Source organism: Magnolia sinica, chromosome 13 (assembly GCF_029962835.1).
Source record: "Magnolia sinica isolate HGM2019 chromosome 13, MsV1, whole genome shotgun sequence".
Lineage (NCBI taxonomy): Eukaryota > Viridiplantae > Streptophyta > Magnoliopsida > Magnoliales > Magnoliaceae > Magnolia > Magnolia sinica.
This window is the reverse complement of record NC_080585.1, coordinates 42,799,685-42,818,673: the sequence shown is the minus strand read 5'-3', so window position 1 is coordinate 42,818,673 and position 18,989 is coordinate 42,799,685. Positions and strand designations below refer to the sequence as shown.

Genomic DNA, 18,989 nt, shown 5'->3' with positions numbered 1-18,989 from the left:
ACGATCCTTTCTAGGATTGACCTCAAAAGTGGGTATCGTCATATACGTATTCGCCTAGGAGATGAATGAAAGACAACCCTTAAGGCGAAGGATGAGCTATATGAGTGGCTAGTTATGCCTTTTGGCTTGACCAACGCTCCGAGTACGTTTTATGGGTAAGTTCCTGGTGATATATTTTGACGACATGCTCATTTATAGTACCTCCAAGGAACAACACCTCTACTATTTGAGGCAAGTTTGTGGGGTCCTTAGGACGGAAATTATATGCCAACTTAAAGAAGTGTTCTTTCATGTCTGACAAAGTTATCTTCTTAGGGTCCATCGCTTGATCTGTGGGCATGTCTGTAGATCCCGAGAAAGTCAAAGCCATAGTAAGTTGGCCTAATCTACAGAACATTCATGAGGTGCGTAGCTTCCACAATTTATCGACCTTTTATAGGCAGTTCATTCGAGGCTTTAGTTCCATTATGGCTCCCATCACGGATTGCATTAAGAAGGGAGAGTTTAAATGGACTAATGTGGCCTCCAAAGCGTTCAAAGAGATTAAGGGTAAGATAAGTGAGGCTCCTATCATGCCCCTTCCTGACTTTTCTAAACTCTTTGAAGTTGCGTGTGATACATTTGGAGTAGGTATAGGTGGAGTACTTAGCCAAGAAGGGCACCTTGTCGCCTATTTTAGTGAAAAGTTGAATGAGGTGAAGCAACGACATTCTATCTATAACAAGGAATTCTACGTGGCAGTTTAGTCCCTGCGACATTACCTACTACCACAAGAGTTATTGTTTTCTGACCATGAGGCTTTGAGATACCTTAACTCCCATAAGAAGCTAAACCCAAGGCATGCCAAGTGGGTATGGTCTCTCTAGGAGTACACGATGCCCTTAGTTGTTGAGTGGCGTTACTCCAATCCTTGAGTGTAGAAGTCACTAGGTTTGAACAATTGAAGGGAGAATATTCCGCATGCCCATATTTTGGGAAAGTGTATTTTACCAAAAGAGGAGATAGAATGTATCTTGGATAAACAACTGGTTTTTACCAGACAATGAAGTTACTAGAAATATCTCGTCAAGTGGAAGAACATGTCAGAGTCATTTAGTACGTGGATTACAGAGATCGAGCTTTAGAGGCTAGACCTGGAGCTCCTAGAGCATTATTGCAGTTTTATTTCGTTAGAGGCAAAATTTTCTCAGCCGAGGGGAGTTAATGAGGACATCCGAGCAACCATTCAGATTATACTAGAGGAGGAGATCTTTGGCCTCGGTTTCGGCATCTCTATGGTTGGTGATCATTATACGGAGCTTGGATCGAGTACGTAGACGCGTTGGAAGACCCCACATGTATGTTTATGCATTTTTGAAGATCCTACATTGAGAAGATGCATATGGGCTGCATACAGGAGCTTATTGAACACATCTAGACCGATGGATTGAGTGGACGCTCTCATCAAACCATTGGATTTCGCACGTTGGATCATCCGGACCCTTGGTCCATCTTGATCATTGGGCCATTTTGGCAGTGGACATGGGACATTAGTCTAGTTGTTTTCTTAGTTATTTAATTTATTTTGTGGATTGTTTTATGTTTTAGTTGATTTAGGGGGTATTTTAGATTTTTTTATAGCAATATGAGTATTTTTGTAAAAACACCCAAAAAGACTATAAAGGGGTAGGCGTGTGAATGCCCTAGCATTATTAGGCATTGAAATAAAATACTCTTTCTTGCTTTGAGCAAAGAAAACCTCCTGTGATTAGAGATGGTGTGAAGCCATGGAGTGATTCCAACTTATCTCTCTTATTCTCTTATTTCAAGGTATTCTCTTCACTTTTTTCTTCTTCTCTCTATTTCTTCATTTTCCTTTCGTTTTGTCTCAAATCCCATCGCCACCACCTCAAAACCATCTAAACCTAGACCGTACCCAAGCCGTACAACCGCATGGACCCCCCACTCTTGCCCGTACAACCGTACGAACGTGACCGTATGGCCAAACCATCTCTCCCTTCCTTTCCCTCTTTTGATCCTTGATCCTTCCTCCTTAAATCCCTAACCCTAAGCCTAAAGCCTAAAACCCTAACCTTGGAACCTAGATTCCACAAACCCTAATTTCCAAAAGCCCTAATTTCCAAATCCTTGCTTCTCGAATCATAGAACCCTTAAACCCAAAATCTCCCAACTCTCGAAACCCTAATTCTCAAATCATAGTTTTCCTAATCCTAAAACCCTAGTTTCCTATTCCTCAAATTTAACCCCAACCTACCATACCCTAACAAGGACAAGTGATTCCCTTTAAATTAAGATGAATCCCTATGCTAGATGAAGCTCTACCATAGGTCCTAATTGATTAATATCTTCTAAGATCTTATTGCGGGGTTATTGTTTGGTTCGAACTCGAGCTTATTTAATACTTGAATTCTTTAAATATGTGATAGATTAGCTTTATTTCATGCTTTGATTTCTCTAATTAATCCGTCGTTTGATTTTATTGCTTCATCTTAGCTTAGACCATCCGTCCTGCATCACTTAAGTAAGCACGTATCTATTGTAAGTAGAAACTATAAACTAATTGACTTGCTAGTAGACTTGAGGAAGCAAGTGTCATTGGGGGATGATAGCCTTGAATAAAGCATGAGAGGAAGCAAGTAGGAGTGAGAAGTGTCTGTGCCAAATGTCAGCAAGTGTAAATGCCTAGGAGGCATGAGTGAGAGCACCAACTCATGTGGATGGTTCCTGCAAATTTGCAGCTAAGATGCAAGGTGGATAGAGAAATTTCGAAATGGGATCTCCAAGCATGTTTTTCAATAGTACTTTTATAATGCTAGCCAAGGTGGGTGTTTTCTATTTTGTTTTTGTTTCTTTTATAAAATTTTAAGGGTGTGGTTGGCATGCGATTGCATGCATCCGTAGGGAATAGTAGTAGATTTGAGAGGTTTTGTAAGGAAATGTAAGAAGAGAAGAGAAGAAGAGGAGAGAAGATGGAGGGGTAAAACGTGCTTAGAGCACACGCACCATAGCACTCACTTTTATTATATTTAAAAGAGGGGACAAAACATACTCCAGAGGAGCACAAAAGACGGGTGCTCACACAAACTAACACTACCTTAACCTACATACGTAACATAATCTTTCTATACTTCCCCTCGAGTTGGAGCATAAATGTTAATCATGGCCAACTTGCCAGAAATACGGAAAAGAGCATCTCAGCTAAGAGACTCGGTTAAGACGTCGGCTAGTTGTTCCCTAGAGCGAATGAAGGGAGTTGCAATTTCCTTGTTAAGCCACTTTCTCCCTAATGAAGTGACAACCAACCTCGATGTGCTTTGTGCGCTCATGAAACACGGGATTGCTGGCAATGTGAATGGCAACCTGATTATCACAATGCAAAGGGATGGGACTAGAAGTAGGACATCCCAGTTCTTGTAACAGGGTGCAAAGCCACATAAGTAACATGTTGCAGGAGCCATTGCCCTATACCCGACTTCAACAGAAGAGTGAGCAACAACAGACTGCTTCTTACTCTTCCAGCTAACAAGATTGCCACCAACAAATGGACAATATCTAATGGTAGATCGATGATCATGTAGACTTCTAGCACAATCAACGTCAAAGTAGCCTGAAAGATGTAGATGACCGTGCGGTTGAAGGAGGAAACCCTTACCCGAGGAAGATTTGAGATAGCAAAGGATATGATACACAACCGTTAGATGTGTGGTGCGAGGGGCATACATGAATTGACTGACAACGCCAACGACATAAGAAAGATCTGGCCAAATGATAGTGAGATAAATAAGTTGGCCAACTAACCGACGATACATCCCTGGATTAGAGAGGCAAACACCATCATTAGGAGAGAGTTTCAAAGTAGTATCTATAGGCATAGCCGCAGGCTTGCATCCTAGCATCCCTATCTCGGAGAGGAGATCGAGAGCATATTTTCTTTGAGAGGGAACCACACCTGACTTCGACTGAGCAACTTCAATCCCCAAGAAGTACTGAAGAGTCTTGAGGTCCTTGATCTCAAAACGAGTTTTGAGAAAAGATTTGACATCCATCATTCCCTTTGTATCATTTCTAGACTGCACAATGTCATACGCATGGACAATTAAAACAATAACGCCTGTGGGTCGACGGCACAAGTAGAGAGAAGAATCAGCTTGGCTTCGAACGAATCCAAAGTCTAGAAGAGCACTGCTGAACTTGTCAAACCAGGCACGTGGTGATTGTTTGAGACCATAAATTGATTTCTTTAGTCGACACACAAGGGGAGAATCGTGAGAGCCTTGAGGCATGATGGAATAACCTGAGAGTTGATCCATATAAACCTCTTCGACAAGATCACCATGTAGAAAGGCATTTTTTACATCCAACTCAAATAAGGGCCACGACAAGTTCATAGCCATAGAGAACCATACGAATAGAATTGCCACTGGAGAGGTCTCAAAGTAGTTCACACCATATGTTTGAGTAAAACCCTTTGCGGCCAATCACGCCTTATAACAGTCGACGGAACCATCGGGACGAATGATGTGGTGACCCTTTGACACATGGCGTAGATAGTTGTTAAAGAGGGAAGATGATTCATGACAATAATTTGTCTCCGAACACCGTGATACTCAGGGTCAAGCCCAAAAAGAAACTGCAGACTTCTAGTTTCTTCACGTTGCTTCCAAATGAGCTCATAATCTGTAGTGCAATTAGAGGGAAGAGGATGATAGAGGTCCAACTCAACAGAGAAGTATTCCTTCAGGGATTATGAATCTTGTTGAAACCTTCCAATATCCGAGATCAATGTAAACATTCTTGATATATTATGAACTTCTGAGTACATGTCATGAAGTGTATCCCATATCCTTTTTGCTGAAGTTAGAAACATGACGGAGTTACTCACAGTTGATTCCATACTATTGAGCAACCAAGCCATGGCTTGGTAGTTTTCCTTGGTGCAAGACTTAAAATTAGCACATGTAGAATTTGGAACGTCATCCAATATATACGAAAGTCTGTCTTGGCCCCCCAAAAACAATTTTACAAATTGAGCCCACTGTAAATAGTTATCACCATTCAACATAACAGTGGTGATCAACAAAGGATGAGATTCTGAAGGTGCCACACCAGAACCTGACGACATCTTGTCCTCCATGCGGCTCACACAACAAATAAATTCAAAGAGAGAGCTGAGGAACAACAACAATCACAAAAACTTGTGAAATCTCAGTTTCAGAAGTTGGCTTGAGGTGTCCAAAAATAGTCAAGCGAAGGAACTAAGCAAAACGAGTCATATACAGGGTGAACTAAGCACAAACATGTCTCACCCACGAGAATCAGTCACCAGCGCATACACAAGAGTCCTTGTGAAAAAAAGAAAAAGAAAAAGAAAAAGAAAGAAAAGTCACAATCGACCCTAGTTTTGGCTCCACAACACCTTCAAATCCCTATTTCTTTCCAAAACAACTCAATGGAGAGTCAAACACAGCCAAATCGACCCACCATGTAATGAGAATCTAGAGAAACAACCACGATTTGGTAGAAATTGAAGAAAAATTGAGATTAGGGGGTTTTCCGCTAAAAGTGAAAAATGAGTGTGACATACCTCAGATGGTTCCTAAAAATCCCACAAAAATCACCATAATTCTTCTAAAATTGAGATCTATAAATGCATGCCCTTCTTGATCAAAATGGGTTTGTACGATCAGTACAATTGCTAACATCAACAATCTCTTGTAGCTGCTGTCAATGCGAAGTACCGGGCTCTGATACCAAGTAGATTTGAGAGGTTTTGGAAGGAAAGGGAAGAAGAGGAGAGAAGCGAGAGTTTGAGAGAAAGGGGGTAAAACATGCTTAGAGCACACACACCCTAGCACTCACTTTTATTATATTTAGAAGAGGGGACAAAACATACTCCAAAGGAGCACAAAAGACTTGTACTCACACACACTAACACTACCTTAACCTACATACATAACATAATCTTTCTATAATAGTCTTACCTTAAAGGGGCGGGGACACTGTCATCATAAAAAAAAAAGGGTGTGTGGGCGGGTTGTTTTGGGGTTGGGTTGAGCATCTCACCTATGCTAGATGATGACAATGGAAATGATCCTCACCTATAACCACTTAGAAAATCATGGGGTGAGACTTCCTTTGTTGGATTTATGTGCTTGGTGATGAGGCATTGTTTGGCCATTTGCGATCTGTTTGCTTTTTTTTTTTTTTTTTTAATGGTTGGTGGAGCATGCAATCCTTGAAATTTGGGGATTAATAGCAAGGAGTGAAATGAGAAATTGCCAATGACTTGGAACGAGCATTTGGAAGGTGCTTTACGGCTCAATTTTGATTCCAACTTGAGTGTTAATCCAATTCCAACAACTAACGGATGTTGGCAAGAGATGTTAGGGAGAATTGAACTAATGTTCTGGGTTCACTTGGATTTTGGGATGCCAATGAAGTAGAAACAAGGACATTATTACCCTATGCTAGACAATGATGGGGGAAAAGATCCTCATCTACAACCACATCCACATTCTAATATCATGGGGTGGGACTCGATATCATGTGTATTATGTGCACAACGATGAATGGTTGTTTGACCATTGGCGTTCTATTGCTCAGTGTTTGATGGTTAGTTAGCATAAAATAATTGGAATTTTGGGATTAATAGCAACACTTGATAACAGAAGTTAGTGGAACTTGGAAAAAGCATTTTGAAGGTGCTTTAAGCTCAATTTTGATCGCAGGTTGAGTGGGAATCTAAGTTCAACACCGTGGTAAGAGATGTTAGGGAGAATCAAACTAACATTCTGGGGTCCACTTAGATTTTGGAATGCCAATGAAGTGTAAGCAAAGGCTTTTTTACCTACAACTAGTGTTCAGAGTATTGATATCATTACATGTATTGATGACCAGGGATACAGAAATATGAATTGGTATCGTCGATACTCGGAAAAATATCACTATATGAGGGAAACATTGGGAAAAAAAAGGTGGAATTTTCAAGTGAAACCTCAGGTGATGTTAAAAGGCACATGTAGGAATCAAAATATTGCAAACAACAACTATGCGTAATAAGTTTCTATTTTATAGGGGCCTCTCCATATGTTGTAAAAAAAGTTAGGATAAAATAAATATATAAAATTTGTAGCCAATCAATAGATAACTCTGATTAATGTATGAAATTTCCACATTAATAACAGTGAAAAGCACATTTTTCAATATTTTTTGAAATGTACACTTTCAATATAAAAATGATTTTTTTTTTTTTTTAAAATGTCGCCAATTTCCACCATTTTCACTTAAATATCATTTTTTCTCCATAAATCCATGTCAATGCATGAGAATCATGCATAGACATGGATTTTCATTGCAATCCATGCTAACATTTGAAAAAAAAGAAAGAAAAGAAGTTTCTATGGATTTTTCATCACCTTTGAGTTCCGACACATTGTCATTTGTAGGCCTACACCTATATAAAAAAGAAGAAAAAGGAAGATTTTGTTCTATAAGAAAACTTGTTAATAATTTTATAAAACAAAGAAATAAAATAAAACTAGGGTTTATCCCTGTAGATGTGCTAAAGAGTGCTAGGCATGTGTGCCTTAGACTTTAATTTCTAAACAATTGGATGTGTGTGTTACACAACCTAATGTTACATGGTTTGCGTTTCAGGTTTCGGCTGTTGCTGATGGTGGTTCTCAATATGGGTCTGGAGCTGTTTCACATGGTGCATATGACATGCAACGGACTATTTTGCATAGATAAACTATCAATCAGTGTTCCAGTGATTCGTGCTTAGAGGTTTCATTCCAGGTGCTTGGTTCCAACATTTAATGCCTCCAAAGAGTCTCAAAGTTCTATTAGAGGCGTTTCATGTTAAGAAGAACAATATTAGGTATTTCGATGTCCAGAAGCCTCGTTTTCCCCACTTATATCCTTGGTTGTTTGTTTCTACCCTAAAATGGTTCAAGTCTTACCACCCCCTTTCATTTTCAATGATTTTCAAATCTGGACATCAAGGGTTGACTTTCTTTTTCTTTTTTGATAACTGATGTCAAAGCAATTCGAAACAACATGATATGGGGAAATTTGGTGCGCGAAGATTTTGCTATTTTTGGTTGTCTCCATTTGTTGTCTTTTTTTTTTTTTTGAATAGCCATAATTTTATTAAAAGAAGGCCAAGCCTAAAAATATACCAAAAAAAAATGAGAGAAAAAGAACGAAAACTAGATGTAGTTATGTCTATGTATACCTTTTTTTCTTAATTTTAATTGCATTTTTTTCACTAGCTATAGTTACAAGGGTTAATTAAACGACACTTTGTGATATGTTTTACAGAACTAAATATTAAATCCTAGTTGTGACTTTCTATCATATTTCTATTGGGTTCTTTTGCGATGAAGATTTATGTTTCATTCGCACTGTCAGCTCATGTGAAAAATCACTTGGTTTTCGTCGTCTCCTTGATTACCTCATCTTAGTGGTTATTGGTTAATGCCAGCAATTTATGTTCTGCATGAGAGATGTGATTTGCCTTTTGGGAAGAATTGCAATAAAACAATGAAAATTTTAGCGGCAGCTCATGCATAGTTGGTGACTTCAATAGGGATAGGTGTCTGGAGGACAAAAGTTATAAGATAATATCGTTTCAAGATGGGATTCTTTGAATCCATCTTGTAAGTTGTAACTGGAGTTTTTGTGATGATCTCTCCAAGGAGGAAATATACTTGGATCAATGATCAAAGCTCGATATTCGGAGGAATTCTTTCTTGAATCTTTCCAGGAGTCGCTTAATATGGGATTATTATTATCATTCATTGTGAGCTTTACAAATCCGACTCACATAAAGGAAATGGATAAGGGTCTTTCCTACATTTGCCAATGTGGCACATGTGAGCAACACCAGGCCAATTCCCTGGCATGGGCAACCATGAACATGCCTTGGCCCAAAGGGCAAGCCGATCAAGTCAATTGGTGGATAATGTATTTGAAGAATATTATACGTGTCGTAGATTTTATCATTTTAAAAAATGCATAAAAACAAAACACATAGATTTCCAGAAGTTGGAGATGTCACTCTTGCCCGTAGATTTCCAAGATTGTACCCCGTTTATTCAAGGAATACTCTTGTCAAGGCTTATTGTGAAATCAAGGAGAGGCGATATAGTGTTTGGATTTTAGAATGATCCTTTGGGATTATAAGGTGGAAATGGTGGTTGATCTTCTTGACATCCTAAATGAGGTTTTCTGCTCTTAATGGGTCAATTATCTCATTTGGGCTCCTTCCCCTCAGATCTCTCTCCTCAAAGTTTCCCAAAGGCACTTTCTCCGGCGTGCCCTTCTCAGCCTCTCTTGCTCTGCCTTATTTTGAAGGCATTTTGTTGTACAATGATGTCAAATAAGATTCTTATATGGATATTCTCCCAAATAAAAAATAAAAAATTTGATACTCCTGAACATTTGTTTCATATGTTGGAATGGTTCAGAGTTGGTTAGGTCATATTTTTATTGGTGTGGAGATCCAGTCTTTTGTTGATTCTGTATCAATTGGGTCCTTGCAAAATTGACTTGGATCTGGTGGAAGGATGATCTATGGGTTCCTCTAGCGAAGAAGTAAAATCCTTCAAAGCATATTACTATATGCAATCATGTGGGGCATTTTTAAGGAAGGGAACAAAAGCATGTCAGTAATCATCCTTTGCATTCATTCTACGTGAAAGTGAAAAATCAAGCTTCTTCCTATCCCCATTTCAAAGACTTGTTAGGGGGTTTACTTTCTTATTGTTCATGTGATTGATGTGAGGTTATTAATGTTTGTGCAAGTCACCCAAAAAAATTGAGATTCTTGCACTAGCCCCCATACTGGATGGTGGAAGCTAAATGTTTGATGGAGATCCCTTGGTTAGAACCTCTGTGGTTGATGGTTTGACAAGGGATGATACCAGAACTGTTCTTTGTTTGACCTTAGGAAATCTTTAATTATTAATGAGTTCCTCTTCTTGGAGATTGACTTCTGGTTGTTAGCCAACGATTTGTTCATCTCCTAGGAAGCCAATTCCATTACTGATACTTTTGCCAAGGGATCTTAAGAAAATCGCTTTTTATTAATGATTTGTCTTGATGGATTTTTGAATAAAATGTCTGTCGTTATAACTTATAATAGTAAAAACTTGTATGAAGAAAATGGATGGTTTGAAATAAAGATTGCTGGTCCACTTAAAATGAATATTGTTGGCCCATCTAATGTATGGGCCAACCTGATTTTTGGTCTAGGACACATACACAATGGTTCCATGATGAATGGTTCCAATCTTTACATCCAAGGGCCCTTCTTTGTCTCACTTGTACAAGTCTGGTAAGCAAGGCTCTTCCTAGGTTGGCTCCTTTCGAGACCCCATGGTGTATGTTGCTTGCAGATGACATAGTTTTGATTGACAAGGTGAGGGAGGGCACAAACACAAAGGTAGATTTATGGAGGGGTGCTTTAGAATCTAAAAGATTTAAAATTAGTCAGACTAAAACAACGTATACGGACTGTAATTGTAGTAACAATAGGAGTTGGAATGAGGAATTAGTTAAGATTTCTGACCAAGAAGTTTCCCAAAATGACCACTTTTGATATCTTGGGTTAGAAGAAGAAATTACTTGGAGACAAAAATCCAGATGCAAATGGATAAAGGAAGGTGATAAAAACACAAGATTTTTCCACTCCATAGCCTCGGCTCGGCTAGATATAACAAAATCAACTGTCTCCTGATAGAAGGTCTCCAGACAGAGGATAAAGACAAAATTATAGCTGAATCCATTCACCATTTTTCCTCTTTATTCCGAGACGATGGCTGGACCAGACCGAACCTTGACAATCTGTAGTTCGACGGCATTTCTTGCGAAGAAGCTTCTTTCCTAGAATACAACATTTCAGTTGAGGAAGCTAAAAGTGCTCTGGATAGTACGGAAGGCAACAAAGCTCCCGGGCCTGACAGATACCCCATAGCTTTCTTTCGCACCTTTTGGGAGGATCTATAAGGGGACGTGATGGAATTTATCAATGAATTTGAAAATAGAGGCCATATTTCTAGAGATTTGGGCGCTTCTTTTATAGCTCTTGTCCCCAAATCCCCAGGAATTAACTCCTTATCTGATTTCAGACCGATTAGCGGCCCGTACAAAATTTTAGCAAAAGTTCTTACTAATCGGCTGAAAGGAGTATTAGGCAAGATAATTTTCAACAATCAAAGCACTTTCATTCTGGGCGGACAGATTATCGATAGTGCCCTCATCGCAGCTGAGTGTTTGGACTCACATCACAGATCTGGAGCGAAGGGACTCCTGCTCAAGCTCGATATCGAAAAAGCTTATGACCACGTCAACTGGTCTTTCCTCAATTACATGTTGGGACGCATGGGCTTTAGTACCAAGTGGATCAGCTGGATGGGGGAATGTGTTCGGTCAGCGCACTACTCGGTCCTCCTCAATGGCTCCCCTAAAGGCTTTTTCAGATGTACGAGAGGTTTATGACAGGGCGATCCGTTATCTCTTTTCCTATTCTTAATAGTAGCTGAAGCTCTTTCCAGGATGCTATCAAAGGGCCAACAAGAAGGTATCATTAGAGGCTTTAAGGTAAAAGGTATGAGTCTCCCCATTTCCCACATTCAGTTCGCCGATGATACGTTAATATTCAGCGAAGCCAAAGAAGATAAAATCAGCAACCTGCGCTCGACCATCCTTTGTTTTGAGGCAGTCTCGGGCCTAAAAGTCAACCTGGCTAAGTCAAAAATCTTCGGGATAAATATGGAAGAAGCAGAATTGGACAGTTTTGTTGAACTGTTTCAATGTCCTAAAGGTAAGCTGCCCTCTACCTTCGTTGGCCACCGTTACCGAAAAGAAGAACCTTAATTGGAAGTTAATTCTCCATCATGACAAGGTGTTCAATTTGGTGGAGTATTTGGATGGTATATATTTGTCATACATTGAATGAGGTAATAAAGTTGTAGACTCATTGTCAGAGGGAGGGCTTGTTAGGGCATTATTATATGAGGATGCTTTATTGCTTAAGTAAAATTTATGCATATAATATATATATATATATATATATATAATGTTTTCCTTCTCTTTAATATAACTCCTTACCTCATCATCATCATCATCTAAGCCTTATTCCAGCTAATTGTTGTCAGGTATATGAATATGTCATTCTAATATATCAAGGACCATATCCTTAGTCACACCATAGGTCATTAATATTTTCTTACTGCCTCCACCCATAGTTTTTCAAGCCCTCCCCTTGCCCTTTTAAAGCAACTTGAACCAAGTCACTTATAACCAATGCAGTTCTTCGTCCCCATTGCACATGGCCAAACCATCTTTAGTCTACCTATCCTCATCTTATTACATATTAGTGTTACTCCCAAGTTCCCTCAAATGCATTTATCTCTCATTGTATCCTTCCTTGTCTTGCCACTTATCAATCCTTGTATCCTCATTTCAGTTACACTCATCTTATGAACATGTTGTTCCTTGACTGCCAACATTCTTTCCCATAAAACATGTCTGGTCTTAGGGGTATCATACTACTTTTGGAGCCTTCTTTTTGGCATTTCTATATTCTTCCAAATTTCCTTGTTCCTAGACCTACGTTTCTAGTCCCTTGCTAGGCCTAGAAACATGATTGTTTCTAGCTAAGAGCCTTTTGGGTCTCTTCATTCCATTATGAAGTTTCCTTATATGGCTGGCTTTTCCCTTTAGATACTCCTAAAACTTCTTTCGTCACTTTCCTAATGCAGTCAACAATTGCGTTCCACTTAACATTAACTTCTTCCTCAACATTCTACTATCCCTATTCCATCAATTTATTATTAAATAACATTGTTTTCTCCTTTTAAATTCCACCATCTTGTTTTTGGAACCTATTAGTTTCACTTCTTGTCTTCTATCTTTTTGTATAAACATCCATGATCGTTAACTTATATTGTGTTGTCAAACTCCCTCCTGGTATAACTTTGCAGTCTTTATATATTGATCATTTTCTTAATTAGAAAGAAGTTCATGTAGCTTATTTATGATCCATTTTTGAAAGTTATTGGATGTTTGTCTCTCTTTTTAACATATGTATTTGTTAAAGCTAGATTGTATGCCATAGAAAAAATCAAGGATGGAATCTACTTATCTCATTTCTCCTCCCGAACCATTTCCGCCATGTACCCTTTCATATCCTCTACTATCTTTTCCGATGTGACCATTTAAGTATATGAGCAATATCCTCTCTCCATTTGGAATTCCTTACATTAGTTTGTTCATGTCCTCCCATAATTTTCCTTGATTCTATCCTTAAACCCTAGCTATGACACATGTAGATATTAATTATCTCTCCTCTCAACACAAGGTTTATTAATACAAGCTTATCACTTACTCTCTTAACATCTACAACTTCATCCTTCAAGTCTTTGTCTGGCACTATCCCTACCAATATTTCTATCGATGTCCTTTCCTATATACCAAAGTTCATTTCCATCAACTTTATCCTTTAAATATGTGTCTAGCACTATCCCTACCCCATTTCTATCAATGTCACTCTCACTCTTTCCTATATACCAAAGTTTATACCCATGAATATGCTTAGCTTCTTCACTTGGTCTCATATAGGCAAGCCATGCTAACTCTCCTTCATTTCATCGTGCCCACTAACTCTATACTCTCACATGTCACCATCTCTTAATTCCACATGGCAAGAATAATCATATTCCCCGGGACTAGCCTTACCCACACTCATCCAAATGGCGTGGGAACCCTTGCCTATATCTCATCACAATCGGGTGCCATAGTGGCATGTTGTTTCCAGGGACAACCTAGCTAACCCCTGTTGATTTCTTGCTACTCTCAGGTGCTTGTATAGCACAACACTTACAAGCAACTCCCTTGTATGAGCTTGAAATTTAAACTGTCAGGATTCCTAAGAAAAAAGTTGTGGCAAAAGTTTGCACACCAGTTGCCTACTCGACACGTCCCTCCTTTATCTAAACTTGGGGCTAGCAATGAGAGTGTAGAACTCCTGCTGGCAGTGATAGAACTCCCTACCTACACAGCTACACCTATATAAAGAAGAAGAAAAATGAAGATTCTGTTCTATAAGAAAACATGTTAATAATTTTATAAAACAAAGAAATAAAATAAAACTAAGGTTTATCCCTATAGATGTGTTGAAGAGTGCTAGGCATGCGTGCCTCAGACTTTAATTTCTAAACAATTGGATGTGTGTGTTACACTACATAATGTTACATGGTTTGCATTTCAGGTTCAGGCTGTTGCTGATGGTGGTTCTCAATATGGGTCTGGAGCTGTTTCACATGGTGCATATGACATGCAACAGACTATTTTGCATACATAAACTATCAATCAGTATTCCAATGATTTGTGCTTAGAGGTTTCATTCTAGGTGCTTGGTTCCAACATTTAATGCCTCCAAAGAGTCTCAAAGTTCTATTAGAGGCGTTTCATGTTAGGAAAAACAATATTAGGTATTTCGATATCCAGAAGCCTAGCTTTCCCCACTTATATCCTTGGTTGTTTGTTTCTACTCTAAAATGGTTCAAGTCTTACCTCCCCCTTTCATTTTCAACGATTTTCAAATTTGGACATCAAGGGTTGACTTTCTTTTTCTTTTTTGATAACTGATGTCAAAGCAATTCGAAACAACATGATATGGGGAAATTTGGTGCGCGAAGATTTTGTTATTTTTGGCTATCTCCATTTGTTATGTCTTTTTTGTTTGAATAACAATAATTTTATTAAAAGAAGGCCAAGCCTACAAATATACCAAAAAAAAAAGAGAGAGAGAGAGAGAGAGAGAGAGAGAGAGAGAAAAAAAGAATGAAAACTAGATGTAGTTATGTCTATGTATACTTTTTTATTAATTTTAATTGCATTTTTTTCACTAGCTATAGTTACAAGGATTAATTAAATAACATTGTGATATGTTTTACAGAACTAAGTATTAAATTCTAGTTGTGACTTTCTATCATATTTCTATTAGGTGCTTTTGTGATAAAGATTTATGTTTTAATCACACTGTCAGCTCATGTGAAAAATCACTTGGTTTTCGTCGTCTCCTTGATTGCCTCATCTTAGTGGTTACTGGTTAATGCCAGCAATTTATGTTCTGCATGGGAGATGTGATTTGCCTTTTGGGAAGAATTGCAATAAGACAATGAAGATTTTAGCGGTAGCTCATGCATAGTTGGTGACTTCAATAGGGATAGGTGTCTGGAGGACAGAAGTTATAAGATAGTATCGTTTCAAGATAGGATTCGTTGAATCCATCTTGTAAGTTGTAACTGGAGTTTTTATGATGATCTCTCTAAGGAGGAAATATACTTGGATCAATGATCAAAGCTCGATATTGGGAGGAATTCTTTCTTGAATCTTTCCAGGAGTTGCTTAATAGGGTATTATTATTATCATTCATTGTGAACTTTGCAAATCCAACTCACATAAAGGAGATGGATAAGGGTCTTTCCCATATTTGCCAATGTGGCACATGTGAGCAACACCAGGCCAATTCCCTGACGTGGGCAACCATGAACATGCCTTGGCCCAAAGGGTAGGCCAATCAAGTCAATTGGTGGATAATGTATTTGAAGAATATTATACATGTCGTAGATTTTATCATTAAAAAAATGCATAAAAACAAAACGAATAGATTTTCAAAAGTTGGAGATGTCACTCTTGCCCGTAAATTTTCGAGATTGTACTCCATTTATTCAAGGAATACTCTTGTCCAGGCTTATTGTGAAATCAAGGAGAGGCGGTATAGTGTTTGGATTTTAGAAGGATCCTTTGGGATTATAAGGTGGAAATGGTGGTTGATCTTCTCGACATCCTAAATGAGGTTTTCTCCTCTTAATGGGTCAATTATCTCATTTGGGCTCCTTCCCTTCAGATGTCTCTCCTCAAAGTTTCCCAAAGGTACTTTCTACAGCGTGCCCTTCTAAGCCTTCATGCTCTAAGGTGTGGGAATCTCTTGCTCTGCCTTATTTTGAACGCATTTTGTTGTACAATGATGTCAAATAAGATTCTTATATGGATATTCTCCAAAATAAAAATAAAAAATGATGCTCCTGAACATTTGTTTCATATGTTGGAATGGTTCAAAGTTGGTTAGGTCATATTTTTATTGGTGTGGAGATGAGTTGGTTAGGTCATATTTTTATTGGTGTGGAGATCCAATCTTTTGTTGATTCTGCATCAATTGGGTCCTTGCAAAGTCGACTTAGATCTGGTGGAAGGATGATCTATGGGTTCCTCTAGCGAAGAAGTAAAATCCTTCAGAGCATATTACTATATGCAATCATGTGGGGCATTTTGAAGGAAGGGAACAAAAGCATGTCGGTAATCATCCTTTGCATTCATTCTACATGAAGGTGAAAAATCAAGCTTCTTCCTATCCCCATTTCAGAGACTTATTAGGGGGTTTACTTTCTTATTGTTCATGTGATTGATGTGAGGTTATTAATGTTTGTGCAAGTCACCCAAAAAAATTGAGATTCTTGCACTAGCCCCCATACTGGATGGTGGAAGTTAAATGTTTAATGGAGATCCCTTGGTCAGAGCCTCTGTGGTTGATGGTTTGACAAGGGATGATACCAGATCTGTTCTTTGTTTGACCTTAGGAAATCTTTAATTATTAATGAGTTCCACTTCTTGGAGATTGACTTCTGGTTGTTAGCCAACGATTTGTTCATCTCCTAGGAAGCCAATTTCATTTCTGATACTTTTGCCAAGGGATCTTAAGAAAATCTCTTTTTATTAATGATTCCTATCCATTATCTTGATGGATTTTTGAATAAAATATCTATTGTTATAACTTATAATAGTAAAAACTTGTATAAAGAAAATTGATGGTTTGAAATAAAGATTGCCGGTCCACTTAAAGTGAATATTGTTGGCCCATCTAATGTATGGGCCAACCTGATTTTTGGTCTAGGACACGTACAAAATGGTTCCAATCTTTACATCCAAGGGCCCTTCTTTGTCTCACTTGTACAAGTCTAGTAAGCAAGGCTCGTCCTAGGTTGGCTCCTTTCGAGACCCCATGGTGTATGTTGTTTGCAGATGACATAGTTTTGATTGACAAGGTGAGGGAGGGCACAAACACAAAGCTAGATTTATGGAGGGGTGCTTTAGTATCTAAAGGATTTAAAATTAGTCAGACTAAAACAGCGTACATGGACTGTAATTGTAGTAACAATAGGAGTTGGAATGAGGAATTAGTTAAGATTTCTAACCAAGAAGTTTCCCAAAATGACCACTTTTGATATCTTGGGTTAATAGTTTGTGAGAGTGGAGAGATTGAGAAGGATGTTGTCCATAGAATTCAAGCGAGGTTGAAGAAATGGAGATGTGCCTATGGAGTTTTATGTGATCAGCATGTAACACTCAAACTGAGAGGGAAATTTTATAGGATGGCTATAAAACCAGTTATGCTTTATGGGATAGAATGTTGCGTAGTTAAGGAAATGTTCATAGGATGCGTAGCTGAAATGAGGATGTTGAGATGGATGAGTGGCAAGAAAGGAAGTACAAGATTAGAAAATAATGCATTCGAGGGAATTTAGGAGTATCACCAAAGGTAATTAGATGAGGAAAAGACTTGGATGGTTTGTTCATGTTCAATGGAGACCAAGAACTGCTCTGGTTAGGAGTGAGTTGATACAAAGGCCTTAAAAAGGCAAAGGAAGGGCCTAAAATGATGTTGGTTGAGGTAGTAAGAAAAGACTTTATGGCCTTTGATTTAATTGAAGTTGTGGCTCTTGATAGATTGGATTGGTGGAAAAGGATTCATATAGCCAATCCCAATTAGTTGGGATAAGGCTTAGATGATGGTGGTGGTGGTGGAGGTGGGGGAATAATGCATTTGATATTCTCAATGAAAAGTGGAACTACCACTTCAACTCCCTAGCATCAAGCATGAGGAACAATTACTCAATCGCCCTCGTCACAAAACTAGAGGCACCCAACGGAGGAAAGTAGGAAATGGAGATGAGGTGATCTTCTTAGCCAATCATCCTAGAGGATCTCATTAAGACATAATCAGGTAATGCAGTAATGCGTGTAATTAAGTGGAAACATTTTTGAGGTAAACATCATAGACAACATGGCCAAACAAAGACTGAATGGGACTTTGTTCAACGGTTCTACCAAAGAACCATTTTGATTGCGGGTGAAAATGGCGTGCCAAAGGTAGTAATTGCTTCATGACCTATGGATCAAAGTGATAGAGAATGGAGGAATCATTTGGTACATGCTGAAGTTCTATGCCCTCAACTGGAGCATGACAATCATAGTTAACATAACAGGCAATGGAATGAAAGGAACAAATGAAATCTGAAGGTTTGGAAAAATGAATGAGAAACCAATGGAATTCAGATTCCAAAACCACGATGAACAACTCTTTACATGCTGATTTGATATTCATGATTGAATCGTTCTTTGAGTTCTGGGTGTATACAATGTTGTAGATGCGGCAATTTGGAATGGTTGTCTGGTCCATATAGACATGCAGCTCAGAAGTGTCACCATACAGTTCTTGAGATGGCACCCAATTTGTCAAATTACCTTGGTTCAAGGTCCAAATAACATTACAATAACCTGAAATCCTTCCTGTTTGAATGACTATTCGGTGGCATATCCATCGAGTGCATTGCAATGTGAATCCAAGATCAGTGGAGGAAGATATGACCAAAATATGAATAGGGGCACCATGTTCGGAATCCAAGTTTTACGTTTTCCTTTTATGTGATGGCAGTCTATTAACTATTATTTGTGTAGAGAAATTAGAGGTACTCTGGCGATTAGATTGGGTGGATGGCCTAGACTATTCACGCATGTATGTTGCTTAGTTTCCCTTAAATAATAGACTTTTGAATTACATCTGCCCCAAATTGGAAACCCTGCAATTTATTTTTTTTCAAATGCTTGCCTGTCCTTTCTCAACTGTTTGTTTGCTACAT

General features: G+C 38.5%; 1 protein-coding gene and 1 long non-coding RNA gene across 4 annotated transcripts in view; one reads left to right on the top strand and one right to left on the bottom strand.

Moving 5' to 3' along the window:
* LOC131223675 (protein FLX-like 1) overlaps window positions 1-18,989 on the top strand; it is a 51,522-nt gene that overhangs the window by 32,049 nt on the left and 484 nt on the right. Inside the window, exon 4 of one of the 3 annotated variants that reach the window (XM_058219130.1) lies at window positions 14,276-14,714. The exons of 1 other annotated variant lie outside the window; for it this stretch is intronic. In XM_058219130.1, coding sequence (XP_058075113.1) covers window positions 14,276-14,368 — 93 coding nt within the window. In that variant the 3' untranslated portion in view covers window positions 14,369-14,714. Of the gene's footprint in view, window positions 1-7,656; window positions 8,096-14,275; window positions 14,715-18,989 lie in introns of those variants that run through there. One more of the 3 variants, XM_058219131.1, reaches the window with a different exon arrangement.
* On the bottom strand, window positions 8,112-16,143 carry LOC131223676 (uncharacterized). The gene is made up of 2 exons (XR_009160623.1): window positions 14,884-16,143; window positions 8,112-8,236 (listed from the first exon to the last, which is right to left on the bottom strand). It is a non-coding gene; the product is annotated as an uncharacterized LOC131223676 (long non-coding RNA).